Genomic DNA, 24730 nt, shown 5'->3' with positions numbered 1-24730 from the left:
GTAAAATAAAGTAAATTACCTATCTCCATCTTTACAAATTATTCTATAAACTCTTCTACATCATTGGTAAAAAGAGTGGACCAGAATCAATTTTAATAAATATGCGAAATAATAAATATATGATACATTAGATTTGTTTGGATTGAATCGATTTTTACCAATTAAGTTCAAAAACTAATACAATTCAATTAAAATATGTGGGTTTTTTTTTCTGGTTTTCAATTAATTTGGTTATCAATTTTTTGATTTGATTTTCAGAATTTGAATCGATTGATGAACAACTTTATTTGAAACTAGTATGTGCATTAAGGGATTGACAATTTGACATATTATTGTCAAACAAATTCTTTCAGATTGATTGGCTAAGTGATTAGGGCCATAACTGCAGTTACTTGTGCAACTTTGTTATTTCAAAGGGCTTTAATTAGATCAAGCTTTTGAAAGTGCAACCTTTTGCTTTTCTTTATGCATTTTAAAGATAAATGTAAAATGTCTTACTTCTATAAGAAATTTCATCAGAAGAAATCCCATTCTGGCTTCTCCCAAGAGGATGGAGGAATCTACATCAGCACATGAATTAGTTAATGGTGAAAGCGTATCTTGGCTTTATTCCTTTCGATTACTATGATTGATATTTTTGAATAGGTTAGGTGAGATGTGACAGTGGTTTAGTTTAGTTAATGGTTCACAATATATTATAATGCAAATGCAACGGAAGAAACTGAACAGAATTTGATTAGTTTAATATAAGCTCTCATTCTTAGGGTGGCAGATACGGTTCATGAAGTCGTGTTTTAATTTGAAACTGCTATCTCCCGACAAACAACCACCATAATTTAGGACATCGGATTCGGAATCGCTCAAAGTAATACCAGACAGTGGGGGATAAAAGACCCTGAGTTTGTCTGCACGCCATCTTCTTCCCTCTCCTTTTGCTATATATTTGTCCCTTCTCTTGTTTTCTTAGGCAGATAAAGAATCAATTCAATTCAATCCAAAGATTTAAATGGATAGATGAAGATCATCTTAATAATTTTTTATTATTTTTCTAAAATCAAGAACACAAAAAATTAACCCATTTCCCCCCTAAATTGTTAATTGGCTGGAAAAAATGATTAACTACTTAACCAGAGTGTGACAATCGGTTTGTTTAAGTTTTTTTCTTTCTTTCTTTAATTTTTTTTTTAAAAAAGAGAGAGAATAATGTGGTTCAATTTTTATTTCATTTTTTCCAACTAAGGTTAACCATGTCCAAGCTTATTGCTCTGCAAGTCCGGACTCGTAGCATAACCCTTTTCCTTTTTCGTTTTTTTAAACTACAATTATCATTCTTGGCGATAATTCTGTTTAAAATGGGTTGAGAATTAAAGCTTTAAACTTCCTCGTAGCATAATTCTTTTCTGAAACTGTAAATTAAAATATATTTGAATACTGTTTTTAAAAATAAGTTTTTGGTTTTCAGAACAAAAAAACTCATTTGATAAGGCTTGTTTTATAAAAAATAAAAATAAAAATTGTTATTGGTTTTTTTATTTTAATATCAAATTTAAGGAACATGTTTGAATTATTTTTGTTTTATATCTTGATTTTTAACTTAAAAAAACACATATTTCTATTACTATTCTACAAAATAATTTTAAAAATAAAAAATCAGAACATAATCAAACAGACCATTATTATAATTTTTAAATATATTTCTCGAGTTTTATTTAGGCAATAAATTATAAATACTGGTATCCAAGCCATACTTATATTGTTGCCCATTAAGGGTGTTGGCACTCAGAATTTAATCAGTTTTGAAGCAAAAATTATCTGATCTAATTTTTTTCGGTATGATCATTTAATCATCCACTCGATTTCAATTTTTTTCAAATCCAATTCAATTTTATTCGGTTTCAATTGAACCGGTTTATGATTTTTTGAAAATTCTAAAATTTTAGCTTTACAAATCACTAACTATATCAAAATGAAGCCATACAAAGTTACAAACCACTAGAAAATAAAAGATTAAGACCGGGTTCAAGCTTACAGTGTTAACGAGCCGAGCCGGGCCAGGTTTTAGTCTTGAAAGGTTAAACCTATGTTTAAATATGCCAGACTGGCCTAGTCTGTAACATGTTTTGAATATAATGCCTATGACCTGACTTATTTACAAAAAATAAAAGTCTGGCTTAGCCTATTAAAAAAGATAAAACAACAAAAATGTATCTAAACATAATATACGATCAACAATACTAATAATTTCACAAGAAATCATAAATTCAATGTATATCTAAACAATAAAATATAGAATAAAATCGTTCAAAAAGTCTGCTTAACCAATAAACAAAAGTAGTACAAAATTTTGCATATCCAAAAGAACAAAAGATTACAAATTCTGCGTAAACAATTTAATAAACTTGGTGAAATGCTTGGAGATGGCTTTTCAACAAATATAATAATGGAGAACGGTTGCTTGATGGTTTGAGTGGGTTGGGCGCGATAATGAGAGTGAAAATTAGGTTAGTATAAAAAAAAAAAGAGTTAGTAGGCCAACTTGACAGGCTTTAAGGTTGAACTTTTGAATTAGAGTATGACATTTTTTTATTAAATAAGCTATTATACAGGTCTAAGTTTGGATTTAATAACCAAAACACTAAAATCAGACCAGGCCTAGACAAGCCAAGCATAAGGTCCCTCACTCTTTTAGCGCCCCTAGTTCAAGCAACAACAAATTTAAAATAAATATATAAACAATTAAAATTAAAAAATAGCAACTTACATCGTCAATTCAGAATCCGCACTAAAATCATCATCTATAATATCTAAAATAATTATAATAAAATATTATTAGTAATTTATATATTTGGATCGATTTAAATTGGATCAATTTTCACCAACAAAATCGAAAATTGTTTCAATTCAATTAAAACACATTTTTTTTCTAGTTAATTGAGTTATTAATTTTTCGATTCAGTCACCGTAATCGATTTGCACCGATTAATAAAGACTGATATTGCCCGTCACAAATTGTATCCCTTTTATTGACTTTTACTGCTTTTTTTTTGTGACGAGAATCTGGCTAAGGAAAAACGAAAAAATACCATTAACTGCACGGACTGTGTGGCTTCTAACTATTTATATACCAACTACGAAGAGGCACCACCTGCTCCCGGACCCTAGTAAGTGAAAATTGCAACTTGTTTGGCTCTTATTTTTTACGTAAGATATTAAGATGTTATTTAATTAAAAGTATATTATAATTTTTAAGTTATAAAGATTTAAATTTTATACACTATTATTTATTTACTCTGAAACTGAAAAAATATATAAACTTTTTTTTGCTTAGTCAGATTTTGCTCATAACACACTTGACATTTTGCAAATTATAGCACATTCCGGATTGAAGACAAGACAACTAGTTTAACATGCGAAATTATATTACTTTCAACGGCTTAATTTAACTAAAATGAAATGAAAATAAGGGTCCGCGCTGATTGATTTGCCAATAAATGCAACTGCTACATATAATGATTGCGGTGTGCTAGCACTCTCATTGAAGATTGTCATCTAATAATGCTGATAGTTGTATGGCATTGGGTATGACTTTGAGAAATAAACCTTTTCTTTAAAGTTCATACCACTTTTAAATTTTATATAATATATGGCAAATCAATGTAACTTCATTCATCTCATGTTCTTTCTTTAAACCAATTAAATTACAATATGAAGCCTATGATTCGTGAAACCTAACTATGAATGATGTAATCCACTTTGCACAGCAAATACCATCTAACCCTCACAATACGTTTCACTGTTTATCCTTTGCCAGTTACCACTTAGTCCTGTTCTTCTTTCATCCCATTTTTCATTTTTCAAACTAAAGTGGCCATTGCTCTGTAAAATCAAGCATATTCGTAGAGAAGCTGAGTAACAAACCCTCCCAATATCGTTTCAAACAGATTTTCACATCTTCCAATCAAATTACTAGTCCTGTGATATATAGAACATCTCTTGAAGAAGTCTTTTGCTCTTGATTAAAAGTTTTTGTAAAGAATTTTCATTCTTGTGTACAAAGGATGCAACCTTATGCAGGGGATGAAAACCCGCAAATATGTAATCATTACTCAGGGAAGAGGACCATCATAGACATAATCGAATTAAAACGGTGGATATTAAAATGAAGGTATCATTTTTATACGTCAGATATGTTAGTGGATGTGGAGCTAATTATACACGCGTGGCCAAAGAAAACAAAAAATTACCAAAAAAATAAAGAACATCCGAAATTTTAGGCTGTGAAGTATAAACATGCATTAAATGCCAACCCTTAGGCAGTTGAGAAACAGAAACCGATAGAAATCTATTCAGAATTGAAGGGAAAAAGAAAGGTTCTATTAAAAAACCCATCTTGAATTTATAGAGACATTAGGCTCCTCCAATAATATTGGCTTTTTCGTCAAAGGTGGAGCCCAATGTTCCCCATCTTAGGTGGTGTGGTTTGGTGGAGTGTCACCATCCTTTCAATTCTGGGAGCTTAGTTGGTCATTATTCAGTTTTATCTTAAACTGTTAACCCACCCACAACCCACAAACATTCATTAAAGCAGTCATAAGAGTTTAAGATAAGATTCTAAGTTTGAATATTATGATTACCATGGCTGTTCTTTTGGAAACAAACCATATCCAAACTCTTGTGGTGGTTTAGTGGTTTTGATGTGAAAAATTCCACATTAGCCAAATGATTTGGACCTAAACGCTGGACACCCTTTTAAAAGTTACGAATATGTTAATAACTTTCTACCTATCTAGTTCATTCAAAGTTACAATCAATGAACAAAATACTAACTCAATTTGATAAACTTCACTTCCAATAGTCACAAGTTTCCTTCATTTCCCCCCTTTTAATTGCTCTAACAGAGTATCTGCGGTGATAAAAGATTCAGTTGGGCTCCAATAAAAAAATTTCATAATAACTTAAACAAGGAGAAATCTCCTATAAAGACTAAATCTGATTTTGATTTTCCTTCTACTTACAGAACTCTCCTAGCAACGAAAAATGGATATATATATGCTGCCAACAACTTAATTAAAGAAGCCGTTCATCTGAGTAATGGTTTCAATTTTCAACGTTCACTTGTTGAACGGTAGGTTGGGTCCTGTGGGACATGTATAGCCGAGTGTGAATGAGAAGATAAAGTTTAAAGGCTCTTCTTAGTCTTCCTACATTGTTCTGTTCGGAATGTAGGGTCTAATTCAAATGCCTATTAGTTAGGCTGGCTCTTTCTTGTTCCTTTGTGGATCCTGGGGCTGGGACCCTCTAATTGCCAATATAATTCTTGGGTCCTTTTTGTATTCGTGGTTCAGTTTCTTATTCTTGATAATGACTACTAACTGTTATGATGCTTCTTGTTTCTTTTATTTTATTTTCTCCCACTTTCTTCCTTCGATCTCCAAGCTCTTATTGTTGCCATCATGCTTGACGGAGTCATTTCCATACGCTCATTAATTTTATTTTTATTTTTAAAAAGTAGAAAACGGAAGGTAACAGGCTAACAGCGTTTTCGTTCTGTTCTTTTGGAGTCATGAGTACAAGAGACTCAGTCCAAACTAAGGAGATAAGATCACAGGATATATTTTGATTTAAGTTTAAACATTCAAGTGACATCTTCCAAACCAACATGTCACTCCTTTAAAATTAGGATTTTTAATATTGAGGGTCGGCACCGTACTTATTAAGGAATATTGAATATCTTTTATTAAATATTTTTTTCTTTTATAAATAAATATTAAATATTTTTTTGTGTTTTTAATATAATAAATATTTTAAATTTAATTTAATATTTCTTTAACTAGCGCCTTAAAGATATATTTATTATAAATACCTATAAAAAATGAGAAAAATGTAAGAGTCTTAATAACAAAGGCCTACAATACGCAATGTAAGTTTTATTAATTTTTTATTTTTTTTAAAAAATATTTTTTTGGAAAATTAATAAATTCATTAACCGGTATTCTAAAAATGTTTTATAACAAATTCATATATGAGACAGTTATTGGCTTATGCTCCCTATTAATGTGTATATAGGAATGGAACCTCTTATATATAATTTTCACGTTATCATATTATGTAATAAATTTCAGTTATTTAATAATAAATCAAAAGTCATAACTTTAATAAAAAAGTATTTAAATGAATTATTAACTATTAATCTGTCATTAAATAACTGGAAATTATCACGTGACATGATGATATGAAAATTAAGTATAAGAGAATTTATTCAAATATGTATATTATTATTTAACAAGTAAAACATGTAAGTGGTAGCAATAACAAGTGTCCATCACTAGTATTTTTTTCCTTCCAATTTCCACTATTTACTGGGTAGGTGATTGCAATGACAAGCGTCTCTCATTGTTAATTTTATTTCCTTCTATTTCCTTTTATTTCATTGGGCTTTATATCAAAATTAATAATTTATTTACTTAAATTATTATCAAATTAAAATTGTCCATTTAGCTAAAAAAAACTTAGATTATATATTATTGAAATCTCAAAACCAAATAAATCTCCTTTGAAAGTGACTTAACCTTTTAATCTAATCTCCTTTATTGAATGGTACATATTATTATTAAATTTAAATTATTTATGAACGACATTTATAAATTCTCTATTTTATTTCATATATTTTACATTTTCAGTGAATGAATTATGAGAAGAGATTTTTTAATCACAGTATAAAAATTAAAAATCTTACTCCTCATTTTAGTCATTGAATGTTATCCATTTAACTATTTTAATTTAATGAGTTATACTAATTGATTAATTATTAATTATAAATAAATTACCAACATTAGATGGACAGAAATCAACGACTGAGATAAAGAGTAAAAAATTTTAGTCTTATTTTGAAATCAAAAGATCCCTTATAATATATATATATATATATATTATATTTATTATATTTACAAACTCAACTATGTATTTTCGGGAATAGATTCATCTAGGAATGATTCCCATGAATACATAATGTAATTTGTAAACAAAAAAATTATAAATATAATCATATATATATATATATATATATATATATATATATATATATATATATATATATAGCAAAATGATTTGTCATGTGATTGAATATAATGTTGGTGTGGTCAAAAAATTATAACTATGTACTACGAGTAGTACATAGTTATAATGTTAAGGTTGTATTTTTTTTTCTATTCATGAATTTAACTAAGTACTATGGATAATATATAGTTATAATATTGAAGCTATTTTTTTATCACCTCAGTGACTTTTCAGATAGTTGTTGGGTGATGTAAGAGAAAAAAAAATTACTTTAATATTATAACTATGTATTACTCGTAGTACATAGTTAAATTTTTGAAGAAGGGGAAAAAATTACAACTTTAATATTATAACTATGTACTATCCGTAGTAGATAGTTATAATTTTTTGACCGTACCAAACCTTAGATCCAGTCACATGACAAATCGTTTTGCCTTATACTATTCTACGTTATAACTATGTACTATTTCTCTTGCAAACTATGTACTTCGAATAGTACATAGTTATAACGTAGAAAAAATAACTTTTAATATTATAACTATATACTTCCCATAATACGTAATTTGCAGGAGAAATTCAAATTCCTGAAATATGAGAGCCTATATTATCCCATATATATATAGGGGCGGGTTACATTTACAACTTTTTTTGTTTACAACTCTTACAACCTCAACTATGTTCTTCCGGGAGAACATAGTTGAGGTTGTAAGAGTTGTAAACAAAAAAAGTTGTAAACGTATCCCTCCCCATATATATATAGTCTAGAGAGAGACTGCGAGGTACTTCTGAGTTTTCTCTTCTTCTCTGTTTTCTCTTTCAATCTGTAACTGTAATCGTTATCTTTCCTTATGTTTGAATAAAATATGTTTCTGTATCTGCTTATGTAAAATCATTTATTCTCTTCTCATCCACTCACGCTAGTGGAATTATCCCAGCGTTAACTTTAAATTTATCTTATGTCTTTAATTTCTGCATTCTAATTTCAGTCTTTTAATTCATGTAGTAGTCTGTCTATATATATATATACAGGGTCATGATCATGTTATACCAGTGTAAGTTACACTCTCATTTTGACTGTGATACCAATTATATCTAAGGACTCTAATATTTTAGAAATGTGAGTCATTGGATACATTCAATTGGTATCAGAGCCTTGGCTGTACATTGGTATGTGAATCTAGTTTCACTATTCATGTAATTAGTTTTGCTTCTTGAATTGTGGCACCTAGGGTTCTAGGATTATGGTATGAATCTAGCATGTGTATTTTATAATTCATTTTCATAAAAGTTTAAATTTTAATCGGTAAAAATGCGATCAATGATCATGATTAAGTGTAATACTTCTAACTCTTACATCAGTATAAAAATATCTTGCCCTATATATATATATATATATATATATATATATATATATATATATATATTTATTTTTTTAATTTATTTTTTTTGAAAAAAAATATTTTAAAATTTAAATATCTATATAATGCACGATATACTTGATAATATGTTTATTATTCATATACTATCTTTCCATATGTTTTTTAGTTACTTAAGGCAAGCGATATCAATCAATCAAACAGGTTCACTAGCAACTATAACCTTACATAAAAGAGGAGACAGAGGAAGAAAGGAAAAGTTTGCTCCTTTGAAATTGTTTATTCAGCTTAATTTGTCAAAACAGCTGGTGTAACAGGAGATTATGCTTTTCGGATAAACATGGTGTACAATTTTAACTATTTTGAAAACAATAGTTCTTTTAAATTGATAGATTTTGTTTTTTTTTTTTAGGATTTATCCGTTGATTGATTGTTTAATTGACTAATTAAATGGTAGAATCATAAAAACATTAATCTTTCCTAATATGGCGGAGCTAGAAAATTTTATAAAAGGGTGCGAGAAAAATAAAATTTATAATAACATAGGCCAGATGACATGATAATTAGTAAGTTGAAACCTAGTTAAATTATTAATGTTTTTATATTTTTCTAGCAAGAATTCTTTAAAGTTTATTCGTTCACCACGAATAATAAGAGCGAAGGGAGAAATTTATTCTACACTATTTTTATTTTAGGATTGAATGCAATCTAAGACAGATTTGAGAAATTTGAGAGAGGCGATCGCCTCTCCCTGACCCTACCAGTATTGTGTACCATTGCTTGATGGTATCGAAGGAATAATTAGGGACATTGACCATATTGCCACTCCTTTAATAAAAATTTACTTGATTGCCACTTCTGAAAAAAAATTTGCCAAAATGCCACGCCTGAATCCCGCTGGTCTGACAAGCGGGAATGGACTGGACACGTGTCAGCGTCTGAATGGTGAACCATTCTCGCTGGGCTGCTCAGCTAGAATGACAGAATGCTGACACGTGGCAAAAGTACAGACATCCAGAGAATGCCTGTGCTTTTGCCACGTGTCAGCATTCTGTCATTCTAGCTGAGCAGCCCAGCGAGAATGGTTCACCATTCAGACGCTGACACGTGTCCAGTCCATTCCCGCTTGTCAGACCAGCGGGATTCAAGCGTGGCATTTTGACAATTTTTTTTTTCAGAAATGGCAATCAGGTAAAATTTTGCCTAAAAAGTGACAGTATAGTCATTGTCCCGAATAATTGGATAGATGAAAGCTTATAAGACCATTGTGGTTTGGAATGCTAACAAATCATCACGGTTCATTTACACAAAATGTATACCTCTTGTAGCATAGGCGCCCAAAATATCCTTTTCGGTGTTGAGTCTCTTAACTTTGACCGTCTATCGATGAATCCTCTTATAGGCTTTTAAGCTATGACTCAAAAGAGGAGAGATGCGTGTGAACACTACTCTAATTTCAGAAAGCATGATGATTTATCTTACAAAAATTGGTGTATATATATATATATATATATATATATATATATATATATATATATATATATATATATATATATATAGGGATAAAACATAACCCTAGGTTGTTTGATATGGAAATTTTCCTAGAATTCATGGAAAAGTGGAGTGGGGTGAATTTATTTCTAAAGTTTGGTATGAGGAAACTGAAAATAATTGCAGGAAAATTTTTTTCCCATCATTTTATTTTTCACATCATATTTTCAAATAAAAATACCATTTGATACATGATTTTTTTTTTTATTTTTCCCATAGCATCACTATAATTAACCCAACATTTCCGGAAAAATTTTGGATCTACCAAACAACTTTTCGTAACTTATCTCGGAAATTTTATTTCACTATATTCTCGAAAATCTTTTGTTCTCAGTAAAAAAAAAATATCTTCTCTGCCAAACTTTCCCTAAAATTGTTTAGGGCCTACTCATTTACTAAAGTAAAAAAAAAAAACTTTTAAGTGACACGAGCAAAACCCAACTATGTGTGTAATTGTTTTTCTGGAGTTAGTACTCACAAACTCCTTTGCTTTCCTTACTATCACAGAATTTTAGTAACGGATCAAATAGGTTTTGTGTTATTCTTGAATGGAAAGAAAAACCATGGGCTGTGACTATTCCATCCAGTTCATCTATATAGTTGTTTAAGAGTCATAATCTAAAACTAGAAGTCTAAACTAACCAAAAAGAGGTAGGAAAATGAATAACAGGAAACTACAAGCCGTTTGATAGTAGAGAAAGTGAAATTTCTTTACTTTGGTAGGGGGCAAAAAAAATTTGGCCATGAAAACAAGATAGGAAAAATATTATAGCAACGTTTGGTAGGAGGATTTTGAAAAAATTGAATGGGAAAAAAAGCTGACCAAGATTTGCTTTTACACATGAATAAGATGAAAATTTTTGCCATGAATATTGTGGTTAGTTTTTTTTTCCCGGTCAGTGACAAAAAAAGATAGCTTTTGTATGACAAAAATGCCTTGTATCAAAATACATTTCTCAAACCTTAGCTAATGAGCCCTAGTCTAGGTGTGGAGGGTTATTTAGTAATTTTGATACTCTTTTTCATCAATATTTTATAATCATCCAAACATAACATCAGTAAAATTCACTCAACTTTTTCTGTGAAATTTGAACTTACCAAACGCTTTTTTTTAACCTTCTCGGCCAACAAATTTTGCCACTTTTTTTTTCAGAAAATATTTGTTTCTGGTATAAAAAAAAATTCTCCTATACCAAACGCTCCTTAAAAAATATTGAAAGCGTCCAAGACTTTGAACATCAAACATGACGAAAGCATTAGATAGATAACGCTTTCTCTCTGGAAACCAAGAAAGCTTTCATAGATTAATATTTTTTAAATTACAGCAACCAACATAGGTCGGCCTCTCGTTTAAGATAAAAAAAAGAAAAGAAAAAGTACTTCACATCGTCGAAAACAAAATTTGGGTAATCTCCTACCAGAGAAGACAAGCATATTTTCCTGCTGACTTAAAAATGTTACGGGATCCATTTAATTTTTTTTCTCTTTTTTGTGTGTGGATCCCATTGCTAGTTTACGAGTGATGCTGGAGAGAAGATTGTTCTTGTTAAAGCAGACTATTAAACCCCTTAATTTTATAGCACGTTTAGTTATCCGTTTCTAGTCTAAAATTATGGTTTGGGTGAAAGTCTGTTTCTTATATCTTTTGTCCAAATTATAGTTTTGGAGTTTTGAATAGAAAAGCATGTTATTAGTTGTCATTTTTTTTTCCTTCTTTACTTAATTTTCAATATTTATGGTTAAGTACTCGTGCTGTAATTTTTCTCTCTTTACGATATGTATAAAAATACCCACAGCACGTAGAGAGAAAAAAATAATAATTCACCAAACAAAACGAGGAAGCGATGCTGGATGCTAGTGTCGTTTTCAGAGGATTTTCGGAGAGTCTTAACTGACTAAAACGGCAACGTGATAGATTGGAAAGAGCTGGAAAGCATGCGGTTATAGAAAGTCAACAAGTAGCGCCATTGTCCAAAAATAAAAAAAGATTATTAACTCACGCTAAAATTTCGTATGTATAACTTGTTTATGTGAAATTTTTTATATCTAACTCAATTTTCGTTAATAATAACTGAACTTCGTCTACACTAACTTGATGTATTGGAAGAAGGATTAAGATCATCTAACGTTTTAAAAAAAACTGTAGAAATACAAATCATGAAAAATGATTAGTATTTTATAGAAAAAATATAAACATTATAAATGTGAGTCATTGGATTGAAAATTGATATTCATGCAGCTGCTTTGTAAACCGCCGTAAGGGATCCAATTCCTTACCGATTAAGTTTTTTTTTTTTTTTTTTCAATAATTGATCGTTTAAGCTGGCACCTATATATATCACTAATCACACTATCACACTATATCTCATAAAGTTAAAAAGTAGAGAGAGATTATAGCAAGAGATAGTTTTTTAAACTGCAGTTGACAGTTCATTTCCCACTAATTCTGTCATCATAACTGCCAAAGCGGCGTGTGATATTGAACAATCTAATGTTATTATTAGTCACGAAGCTGTGACACATATCCTAAGAGTCAATTTTTTATTATTTGAAATAAAATAAAAAAAATGTTATCAAAAAAAAAAAAAAACTTAAAACTTCGTAAGAAAAACACTAACATTACATAAATATAATTTGATACACTATTATACAGAATTTTTCTAAAACCATATACCAAATTTAGATAATTATATTGTTCTCATTTAATGTTTATATTTTATATATAAGCATTATAGGTATAATGATTAACATATTCAAAATCAGTTCACACTTTTTAATTTTTTATTAAGATAAGATTATAATAATAAATGATGTCTAAAGTTAGTTACAACTGTATAGTAAAAAGTTAAGAAATACGCAACGATAATTGTAATTGGAGACGAAAAATATTTATAACTTATATTTATTTTTACTTTTGAATATTTAATAAATAGGATAAGTTATTCTGCCTACTCTTAATTTGTCTACGCATCTTTGCCTACACCTATCAACACCGTTAGATTATAATTTCATCCAATGATTAATATTTGCAGGATAAAATAAATTCTTTTATCAATTTTTTCTCCTCACTATCTCTTACCCTTTCTCTATATCGATGAAGCCAGAGACAAAGAAACACATACAATCAAAATTCCTTATTAGTTTGAATTGATTTTTTTTTCACATCTATTTGTTACGAATGTGGTAAAATAATTATGTTGAAAATGGTTGATGCCCAAGATGCCAATAGTATGACAATTATTCGAATACCAAATCCCTACCTTTCTCTCTCTTCAATGGCGCTTCAGCAACTAACTTGAGTACGTACGGAAGCTACTTGACAAGATCGTATAAGGATGAAATCAACTAATTTACCTAAGATCTATAATTAAATAATAATGTGAATTCGACATAAGTGATTAATTAGAAAACTTTGACAAAATTTGGAATAATATCAATTACGACAGGTCAAGGAATCGTTGGCGAAAGAGAAACACCTTTTAAATTTTGAATTTTCGACTCTATCCTTTATAAAATTTCAAAATTGATGGTAGGCTTGACAAAGATGATAGTCGTTCAAAAGGGTGGGAAGAGAGAGAAAGGATAAGAGGCAGTAAGGAGAAAATAATTGATGAAATGATTTATTTTATCCTACAAATCTCTATCACTAGATGAAATTAAGAGTTGGCAGAATAACGTATTTCTTTAAAAATTAATAAGACGGAGTGTTCAAAATCTTCTGTGTCGACAAAATGTCAAATATAAAAGCGACGTTGACATATTTTTTTGTCAATTGAAAACCCACTTTACATTTTTGTCAATTGAAAGCCCACTATCTGGGTTAAATGATTGGGCCTTTCAGCCCAAATAGTTCGAACCTCATTCCGCTTCGTTCAATGTTGCACCGATTCCCGTTTAGGACAACGTTCATCAATCATCAATCGTGAATTTTGAATTTGAAAACTCCCGCTCCTGTCCCCATATAAAGTTCAACTGTATTTCTTCGAGAAAGAGACGTTAGCAGAGAGCAGAGAAGCCAGAACGAAAGAAACAAGAGAATCAGAGAAATGGCCACCAACATTGGGATAATGGATTCCGCTTACTTCGTTGGCAGATCTGAGATTCTGGCTTGGATCAACTCAACTCTTCAACTCAATCTCTCCAAAGTGGAAGAGGTTCAATTTCAGATCTGATATTTTCTTCAACCTTGTTTAGGTTTTGATTGATGCTGGCTTATTGATCTATTTGGTTGGATCGTGCGACTTTCAGGCTTGTTCTGGTGCGGTTCATTGCCAGCTTCTGGATGCCACTCACCCTGGGATCGTGCCAATGCACAAGGTCAATTTCGACGCCAAGACGGAGTACGAGATGATTCAGAACTACAAGGTCCTTCAAGATGTCTTCAACAAACTCAAAATCACCAAGGTAACTCTCTCTCGCATCTCACTCGTGTCTCTGTTATCCATTTATTCCTTTGAATTTGGAAGATCCTCAATTCATCATGACTTGTTCATTGTCTTTCTCAGCACATTGAGGTCAGCAAGCTAGTGAAAGGACGACCACTGGATAACCTGGAGTTCATGCAATGGATGAAAAGATACTGCGATTCTGTCAATTCCGGATTTGTGCACAAGTAATTTAATCCCTACTGTAATTTTCATGTGTAAATGTACTGTTGCAGATTCTACCCTGGTTAAAATTTTCTGAAACCAACCTTGTTTGCGTTCAATAGTTCTCTTAGATTGAAAATTAGGTTTTATGATTGAAGTTTTGTAATCCTACAGACATATTATTAGAACTCAAACGTTTTCAGGAAATTCTACTCTTATGATATTGGTAATGAGATGATTTACAGTTTAATTGATCTGGGATGCTGAATGTTTTGAGAATGGCTATATGTGCTTCTCGTGTTATAGTTATAATCCTCTTGAAAGGAGAGAGGTATGCAAAGGAGGTAGAGAAGCGACCAAGAAATCTGCACATTCCCAATCCTCAAACAAGGGGGCTACTGCACAGAGACCTCAGTCTTCCCATAATGCTCGAAGAAATGATGTATCTACTGCAAACCCTACAAATCAGGTAGCAAAGGTCACGAGACCATCTTCTGCTGGAGGCCCTGTATTTGATGAACAGGTACTATGTTTTCACGTCAAAAAATGATCAAATGAACAATGATAGTATCAAATTAACAATGATAGTACATTCTCTTACAATGAATTCAATGCAGATAACGGAGTTGAAGTTATCCATTGATAGCCTTGAAAAGGAACGGGATTTCTACTTTGCAAAGCTGAGAGATATTGAGATACTGTGCCAGACTCCTGAGATAGAGCACTCACCAGTACTATACTCTCAAACTTTTTGCTTACATTAATGAAACCAATAATTCGTAAAAGGTAATGATCATATGTGATTGTCATTCATCACTCAGGTTGTTGCAGCAATACAGAAGATATTATATGCTACGGATGACGATGGAACAGCTGTGGCTGAAGCTCAAGCTATGGTTTCTATTGGTCAGAAGGAAATCGAGGGGTTGAGCCCCATCGCTGAGGTTTCGGAGGAGAAAAGCAGTTCAGAATCTCACAAGAGAAAGAGCATTGCCAATCTAGACTTTGACGCTGCTGGCATCACCAGTTTGTCTCCGCGACAAAGGCTTTCTGATGTTTCAGATGTTCATGGTAGCGGGTCTCCTCTTTTGACTTGTTAAAGAGGGATTGCTTTTTGTTGTTAATTCGAGTATCATCTTCGAAAACTATTTTGTTCAAACTCTTCTTGGTCACAGTAATTCCTGTTTCATATGTGAATTGCCAGGGATTTTACAATGATAAGGGGCTCTAGAAAGACCATTTTATTATGAATATGGTATATGTCAACTCGGGAAAAAGTAGCCATGATTAAGATCTCTAGCATTACAGAATTTGTAATAATTTTTTAACAATGTGTTATTTTAGAATCCAGTGAAAGTAATATCTGGCTTGTTCTTCGACTTTACCATTATTTTATTCTCAGCATTTTTAAGTGTTGATCAAATATCGTTAGCAATTTGAGAAAAATTACAAGTGGATCAAAACATGACCCACAAATGTATCTCTCCTGTGTAGGCATTATACAAATAGCCATAGTAGAACAACGCCACCTATGTAACATGACCTAACAAATGAATGTTTCTCGTTTTTATCATAAAACATACCGAAATGTTACTGGAGTATTGGGTCATCCAATGATCGGATGGGCGTGCGTGTGATAAGGTGATATGTTGTAAGTGTCCGAATGGAGGCCCTTTTCCTCCGCCTTGATGATCGTCATTCTTAGACCTGGTGTTATCACCTCCAATTCTCCTTAAAAACCGTCAAGTTTTACGCCAGACTAGGGGAGAGAGAGAGAGAGAGAGAGAGAGGAGAAACTTGAAAGAGCTTAATACTTTGTCTAAATTCGATTCCAAATCACCTTAGGGGAAGCGTTCTGTAGATTATTCACGGGGTTAACATGAATGAACAAGCAAAGAAGGTAGTATAAATCCAGCCATTTTCTCTGTATTTTTCTGTGCTTACGCTAATGAACGTGTATGAATTTTTTTGTCAGAATGAGACTATGAATGCACAAAGTGGCATGGAAAGAAAGGTGGAAACTGTGGATTATCGATCTTCCGCAGGGCAAGGTCAAGAAGAGAGGAACGTGCAGGTAATTCACCAGCCCCATTCGGCCACCAGTGGTGGCGTTCTTACTAATGCTGCTGCAGCCGTGGCGTCCACTCTACAGTCTGCCAAGGAAGCCATATCCAAAAAATAATGTAAATTTGGAATGTTCTATGATTCCAGAGCAACCAATGATAAAGTCATTTAGCCAAGGACATAGGTTTCGTTGTGTGTGAGTTTATTGTTCTTTTTCCATTGCTAGTTGTCGTAACATAGTGTAATTATTTATTCTGTATCGTGTTGATCACATAATTCCTTGTTTTTACTTTTCTCCTAGAAATGCTAATCTATCAAATTCCATCTTTCATCTTCAGCAACTGCACTATACAAATACCCATAGTAATAATGCATAAAATAAATAAATAAATAAAAGCAGTGATTTGTTGCTTCGGCATGAACCTTTGCGTCTCAGCAGAATGAAGTGGCTAAATGGGTGTGCTTAATCTGATGTCTAATAAGACATATTCGAATGCTTAGGTTTTAAGCTGACTTTTGTACCGTGCCATCCGAATCTCACATATGGGACAGAGACAATTCATATCACTTTTGCTGCCCAACTTGCGGCTGAATTTCACTCAGTGTTCTCTTCAATTCCCATGTTTTCAAATTTCAAGCTTATTATTCATTAACAAATGGCCTCAACCGAAAGTTAAACAAAGCCACCACCCTTTATTCTTTCCGAATCTTATTCTCGCTTTCTTTTATTGCGGTATTGATTCCTGGTCTTATGATTATTATATAATACACGAACCACTGATTAAATTTTGGCGTTCTCCTGCTTCTCAACAAAATACATTTTTTCAGGTAAATTATACCTTCCCCTTCTTTATCACAGATTAAACTCGGAAAAATTATTAAGTCTTTTTTTTTTTAATTTTTTTTTTCTTGAAGCAGAGGCAACAATGGGTTTGACGATGTCACGGCTTTTGAAATTGTTTTATGCAAAGAAAGAAATGAGGATTCTCATGGTGGGTCTTGATGCAGCTGGGAAAACAACAATACTCTACAAACTGAAACTTGGAGAAATCGTCACTACCATACCCACAATAGGTTCCAAATTACTCACCCTACTGTTCTGTGTTCATTTCAATTATGAGCAGTTCCTTACTCTCTCAGCACTAAATATGATGGAAATTCTACTTCGTGCTCGTTGAATTTGCGGTAGTTATATTATCATTTCCAATATCTAATATATCCAATCATCATCCATGGGTCTTTTACGCAGGTTAGGAATCTAGTTCATCAAACCACTAACTATCCTTGTACTCAGCTATAATTCCTAATTAGGCTTTGGCAATGAAGCGGATACGATTGTGTTGATACCGGGGTGTTTTTCCTTAATTCGACCACGCCTCACACTCTTAAGATGAAAACTCTAACTTCCATCGTTACAAATGTATTAAAACGGTATCGTTTTTTGGGAGGAATTTTGAGCCTTGTCTATCTTGTCTTAGATAGAGAATAACCATGATTTATCAACAACAAAAAAAAATCATATTTTGCCTATGACCCCATATTTATGATTATCTTAAATAAATTTGTGGAATATTTCATCACAATCTTAAAATTAATCTAACACTTCCTACCCAAAAATATAATTACTCTAACCCTCATAAATTAAAAAAAAATATGTTCACAATAAGAGTTAAATCAATAATAACAAGTTATGATTTACATGAATTCATTACTTAATATAAATAACCATGTAAATTTAATGTGTCATAAGTATTGAACAAATAAGATCAATCTATTTTATTCACAGTACTAGCATTTTCTTCCTTCCATTATTTAGTCATCCAACCTATGTCGCAGTTAGGTTTGTTTTTTCTTGACCGGGTGAGATTACCATGCCCAAGTATAAAACTGTTAATCGAAAGCTCTACATCTAGTGTGGATCAAGAATATGGTTGCTTATTGTTTTTCCCAATGCAAATGGGAACGTTTTGAAAAGTTATTATAAACGAAGCCCCTCAGGTTTGAGAGCACTTTCATTGCGACAGGGTAGAGATCATTGGCTCTCACGAGAGATTTTACATTATTTATTTTGAAATGAATAGTGTAAAATATTAAAGTTATTTTTTTTTTCTCTTCAGAAAAATATCAACTGATGTGACGTATTTCTATTAGTCCATTGTACCTACGACTGTAGTAGTAGTATAAAATTTTTCCTCGAGTTTATACTAGAAATAAATAAGACACATTGAAAAAATATTTATTTATTTTTTACAATGAGTTCCAAGAGAAAATGATTGAAAAATTTACCATAATTCATTTTCTCTGATGAATCAGGCTTCAATGTAGAGACTGTTGAGTACAAAAATGTCAGCTTCACTGTCTGGGATGTGGGAGGACAGGACAAGGTACTATTTGTGATTTTCTGGCCTCATCTTAATTTATTGTGGATGAAGCTTCTCTAATCTCTATTTGAAATCCGATTCTTATATATGTATTTGTCAGAGCATTACATTTTTGATAGTTTCATCAGTAAAATTATGAAAACATTCCAAGCACATGTTACTCAGAGACTACTCTGATTTGATTATATGCCAAATTCTATGTAGATTCGACCATTGTGGAGACACTACTTTCAGAATACACAAGGTCTTATCTTTGTGGTAGATAGTAATGATAGAGAAAGAATTTCAGAAGCCAGAGATGAGCTCCATAGGATGCTGAGTGAGGTCAGTAATTTTTGCATAGAATCGTAGTTAAATGCTGTTGCAATCATCTTGATAAAGCATGTGCATTGCAGGATGAACTGCGTGATGCTACACTACTGGTATTTGCCAATAAGCAAGACCTTCCAAATGCTTTCAGTGTTGCAGAAATTACAGATAGACTTGGTTTACATTCACTTCGCCAGCGTCGCTGGTAAGTCCCATTATAATTACAATAAATCATTATTCGATTTCAAAGGCATAGATTTAAAATTAAAAACTTAAATTATATCAAACAATCTACATCTATTATTTTTATATCCCCACAATTTCATGAGAATAATGTGGAATGAACTTATTATAGTTTTTGATTGGTCCAGGTACATCCAGGCAACTTGTGCCACTTCCGGTCAAGGACTCTATGAAGGGCTTGATTGGTTATCCAGTAACATATCTAGCAAGGCAAGGTGAACCAAGCTCTGAGTGCGTGTCTGATATTTTGCGGTATGAAGATTGAGACTCAAATGCAGCTGCTATACTATGCACAATATCTAGTTTTCTTATAGGCATAATCCCGAGTGTGACTTGTTTAAACTTCGAACCAACTATAATATCAATCACTGTGATATGCAATTTCTAAACGTTCAAGGCATGTAAGTATTACACTCCTGAGGAGTATTTATCTACACCCCACTACAGTATTAAATAAAGATCAGTATTGTTTGTTTATGCAAAGAGCAGCAAATGTAGACTGCTCAAGTGTAAAAGCTTTTTATCTGATCAAATTAAAGGGCAAGAATGATATTTTATTACAATGTTCAATATTTATTTAGTCTAACAATTTGCTCTCAAAATTTTTTACTGTTGCTGGAATACTACTCACCCATCGTCTCCGTTATCTAACTTATATTGCCATCTGTCTTTAACTTGTGCATCATATTTTAATCTTTACATAGTTGATTAAACATAGACTACTAATATTATGAATAAGACCTCGTTTTTGACTTCGAAATTTAATTTCTGTTTGCAGCTTTTGTACTAGGGTTGCATGGTAACCATATATTTGGATGATTCATTGCATAACCAAACTATAGTTTGTTGCAGAAGTGTTTCTTGCCACGTTCATTCCCCGAAGACTACTTATATAGCCTAATAATTAAGCCGTTAGACTATAGCTCTACAACCAAATAGCATACTAGGTAAGAAGGCAGGGACATTCTAACATTGGTAGAGTATGACTGCATAAACAAAGTAGGCTTACATAAATTTGGCAGTTTCAACCAAAATCACGAGCCACCTAATACTACGTGCATGAGCAGCATGCTCACTACTAATTGGCTTTGATGCTAGGTAGCTACTTTAATTAGATACAATTGTGCACATCGCCTGTCTCTTGGTTGTACATCAGAATCCTTTTGTACAGTCCATGCCATGGTCATATATTCATACCTTTGGTCCCTACAGCATACAACTTTGCTAAGACACGGGAGGTAAAAAACAAGCTAATAAAGTATATGGAGACTATCTTCCAAATTATACCCTCGTAGCTCCCTAAGAGAGTTCAACCATATCACAATCTTTTTTGTTTTTAGTAAGATAGGAAACCTGAAAAAGACTTTATTTTTGCCAAACTAAGAAACATTGTTCGCTAAACAACTTGTAACCAATTGACCAAGAAAATCTAAGTTTTCCTAGTTCTTCTCATAAGTCTAAAGAAAGCACTGCATACAACTACCAAATTTGAATCTGAAAGAGACTCATCATATCACTTAGAATTATTGTTGGGCAGGAATATAGCTGTCACTTTAAAAATTTCACGCCATGTATTAAAATTCATCACAACAAGGACATTATACAACTGCAACATATAGCAGACCATAATCAACTCGGTGAAAAAGCAAAGAAACAGGACCATAGGAGGAACAAAGCCACGTCCCACCCCCATATCAAAAGTTTGACTCTTTCAAACATTTCGCTTTCTGGCGACCGGTCTCCCCTGATCTTTTTGCCTTTTGGGTTCCCATTTTCTCTTGCTATGAATAGTACCTATATTGTCAACATTGCATAATTATCACTTTTTAAACATAATTGTCAGACAAGACTTCATAAAAGTTGAGAGAGAATTCATCCTTCCAAAAAACAGAGATTTCTCAATCACCTATCACCTGTATTGAGGTCAACTTCATAGCAGCTAGAAAGCTCATCTTAATCATTCTTTCCTTATATATCTTGTGCAAAATGCATTTTCTATTTTGGCCAATTTACTTATAAATTCTCAAAAACAAGCACTGTGATGAAATTCCATCTCCCAAGTCCTGACCCTTTAACTGGAAGAAGGTAATCTTCTTAGTTCTCTTTTCTAAGACAACAGTCTTGGTTTCATCATATGGACTTGCATCTTCAATTATAATATGGTAGTGACAGCAAACATTGCCTTAAATTCTCATGTTCATACTTATTTTCAAACAGGAAAAATGTGTGATCTGACTATTCGACTATTGAAACAACCATACGCTTCAAATTGCCACTTTTTTCGCCAATAGTTGACAATTGAAGGGCTATGTGCACACACACACACACACAATAGAATACAGAACTGACAGCTCAGTTTCTTAAAGAACAATTTTGAGACCAAATAGCGAGAAATTAGAGTGACTCAAATAAATCCAAATTATACATATATCGATTTGAATGTTTAGTGCCTTCGGTAAAAAACAACAAAATCCTTGACCCAGGAATTATAATCAAAGCTTTTCCATTCTCCGAGCATAGCTAAGAAGATCTTAATATCTAATTCAGACAATGAAATGGTTCAGATATAAACAGATTGAGATAACTTAGAAGTATAAATAGATTTGTACATTTTGTATTTTATGGGAAAATCGGGTCCCCTGCCTGCCATGTGACTGATTTGTCCCCCACTCAATAAGAAGAAGAATTTAAGGGAAGTAACAGAAATGTAGGCATTGATTGAAGAAACCATGAGTATCTCCTGGAGGGATAATAAAGATGACTTGTTATTGGATCCAGTTTGATCGTACAATAGATTCGTTTATTTATCTAGTGCTTATCACAAAAGAAATTTCACCCATCTTTGTTTATTAGCTAATCTCCATAGTTCCTGCACTAGCAGGAGAGAGATTGCTAAAGAAAGTAAAGAAACAAAAGAAATTTCTTGACTGTGCTTGTTGAGAAATATCATGTGTCAGATGAATAGGAATTGTACTGGAAACTTAACATAGGTAAAATTACAATTCATCTTTCTACCCAGTATCAGACCATTGTTCCACTCAAACGAAAAAGTGAAGGAATATAGCCTCTCTGCCAAGTTCATTTTCAAATGTATAGCCAGCAATGTAAAAACTAAGAACATAGTGCAGTTCATCCCAATAACATAACTCCCAGATATATATATATATATGCGGGCAAAATAAACCTACCATGTTTTTAGAGATACTAAGATAAGTCATCAACGAGGACTATTTAGAACATCAATATACACGTGATTTACTGAAGGCAACCGCAACTGCTGGTCCTGAGCTTTGCTCCTCTTAAACACTGGCTCCAATGAAAGTGAGATTGGTGATGCCACGGTCCATGAATCATTTGAGCTGTCACTACTGAAAGATGCATCAATGACACCACCTGGGCTACTTGGTTCAGATAGGCGTTTGCGTTTCTGGCAAAGATTGTAAATACCTTCATAGCATACTAATTGTTTCAGCATGAGTTTATAGCACTCATTCACTTGTTCCTGTAAGATCGCCACAAAAATTGTCCAATAATTCATCAAATCTGTAGCAGATTTGAAAATCAGGAAATACAGGGTAACAAAACAATTGCAGTTAAAGAGATATACCTCACTAATTTTGAGTAAACCCAGAAGTGTATTTCTGTATTCCGATGCATTAAATGGTTCAATCTCTTTAATAACGTGGATCATTGTAGCAGCAGCCAATATAGAAGGAAGATAACTCATAACCCTTGAATCTGAAAAGAGTAAATAAATAGCGAGACTAATTATCATCAGTAATAATAGCTTTTCATATCCCCAGATTCTCAGTTTAATATGAATGTCTTATGTCTCATTTATTAACATTAATATAACTAAAAAGAGTTGTCGTTCCATTTCTTACCCGCAATGACACATAGAATAACTCGTTCGCACCTCCCTAGGAATTCCCAATGCAAGCGGTTCTTTAAACCAAGCCTTCTAACAATGTGTTGAAAGAAGGAAATTGGGGTCACAGGGTTCATCCTCCACTGAAGAGTGGACAAAACTAGAAGTTCCATTCTCTGTATGGTCTTTGCTTCAAACACAAACTTTGACTCCTCCACCTAATCAAAACCACAAAAAAAAGGAACGTTCAAATACAAGAAACAAACAAAATGCCATATTAGCAAACACCTAAACTTCATCTCAATTTTGAAAGCATACTTGAAGGTCCAAAAGAAGTGGCACTTGGGTCTCTTCCATTTTGGCAGCCAAAGACAAACACGCAACTGCAGTAAGCTGAGTCATCCATGGCTTATCCCTCTGAAATCTTGGGCTCGTTATGAACCTATCAAAGTAGTTCACAGCAAGAACAGTGGTCAAAGCAGTGAAACCATAGAGCACTGAAACTCTTGAAATCCAGCTCACAGCATCGCGACGAGAAGCCTCAAGAAGAGTCCCAACAAAATGGGTTCCTCTCTCTTTCGAGATTAGAGAGAGAAGGTCATCGTGTTCCAAGAACAAGTCACTTTGGAGCAAAATCAAAGGTAAAGTTGAGGGCTTTATCAGTGTTGGGTCATCGTTGTTGGGCCTAGAATCTTCCTCGAAAGTGCATTGTTCTTCACAGAGAAGGAATGAGAGAGAGTGTTGTTGAGCCATCTTCTTTCTTGTTCAAAGAAGATGAGGAAGAGTTATCCTTCATTATGGGAAGGGGAAAAGAGTAAACAAAGCCATTTTCATTCTCTGCTTCACATACGTTACTCTGTTTAAGTCTAACGCAGATGAGAGTAAGATTAAGAGTCAGAATAGGAAAGACAAAAAAATTTATGAGCTGTCTTTTTCTTTTCTCCTCTTTTTTCCTTTCTTTGTCTCTCTCATTGTTCCCGCCGTTCCATATTCCTAAAAATAATTTTGAGTTTTGTTTAATGGTGCATTTTTCAAATATAATAATAATAATAACTTGTTATTTTTTAAATATTATAAATTAAGTAATTTTAGTATGTAATTTATATAAATTTATAATTTTTATTACTCAATTTCCAATGTTTAAGATAAAATTTATAATTTTAAAACAAATAAATGATATACATTTATGAAGTGAATCTCTAGTTGTAATTATATTTTCTTAAACTACGTTATAATTAATGAAAAAATTAGTAAATAAACATTATAATTTTTAATATTTATAAATTATTTGAT

At 32.3% G+C, this 24730-nt stretch overlaps 4 protein-coding genes across 4 annotated transcripts; 3 read left to right on the top strand and 1 right to left on the bottom strand.

The window, feature by feature from the left end:
- Positions 1-13998: 13998 nt before the first annotated feature.
- On the top strand, positions 13999-15672 carry LOC133288231 (microtubule-associated protein RP/EB family member 1C). Its single transcript, XM_061485951.1, has 6 exons — positions 13999-14137; positions 14232-14387; positions 14489-14595; positions 14879-15095; positions 15190-15303; positions 15394-15672. Exons 1-6 carry the CDS (start codon positions 14030-14032, stop codon positions 15670-15672), a joined length of 981 nt encoding a protein of 326 aa, XP_061341935.1. The 5' UTR covers positions 13999-14029.
- A 779-nt stretch (positions 15673-16451) lies between these two features.
- Positions 16452-16754, top strand: LOC133287891 (uncharacterized). The gene is made up of 2 exons (XM_061485586.1): positions 16452-16472; positions 16548-16754. The coding sequence occupies exons 1-2, from the start codon at positions 16452-16454 to the stop codon at positions 16752-16754; spliced, it is 228 nt and encodes a 75-aa protein (XP_061341570.1).
- A 686-nt stretch (positions 16755-17440) lies between these two features.
- LOC133288389 (ADP-ribosylation factor 1-like) lies at positions 17441-20105 on the top strand. The gene is made up of 6 exons (XM_061486139.1): positions 17441-17464; positions 17555-17710; positions 18950-19020; positions 19222-19341; positions 19413-19531; positions 19698-20105. The coding sequence occupies exons 2-6, from the start codon at positions 17563-17565 to the stop codon at positions 19786-19788; spliced, it is 549 nt and encodes a 182-aa protein (XP_061342123.1). The 5' UTR covers positions 17441-17464; positions 17555-17562; the 3' UTR covers positions 19789-20105.
- A 2681-nt stretch (positions 20106-22786) lies between these two features.
- LOC133288190 (cyclin-D3-2) lies at positions 22787-24190 on the bottom strand. The gene is made up of 4 exons (XM_061485898.1): positions 23756-24190; positions 23454-23655; positions 23177-23307; positions 22787-23071 (listed from the first exon to the last, which is right to left on the bottom strand). The coding sequence occupies exons 1-4, from the start codon at positions 24188-24190 to the stop codon at positions 22787-22789; spliced, it is 1053 nt and encodes a 350-aa protein (XP_061341882.1).
- Positions 24191-24730: the final 540 nt, after the last annotated feature.

The sequence above is a fragment of the Gastrolobium bilobum genome, unplaced genomic scaffold, assembly GCF_033153095.1.
Source record: "Gastrolobium bilobum isolate Gb01-03AN ecotype WA unplaced genomic scaffold, APGP_CSIRO_Gbil_v1 utg2810, whole genome shotgun sequence".
NCBI lineage: Eukaryota > Viridiplantae > Streptophyta > Magnoliopsida > Fabales > Fabaceae > Gastrolobium > Gastrolobium bilobum.
The sequence above is the reverse complement of the archived record's forward strand: the minus strand, read 5'-3'. Positions and strand labels throughout refer to the sequence as shown.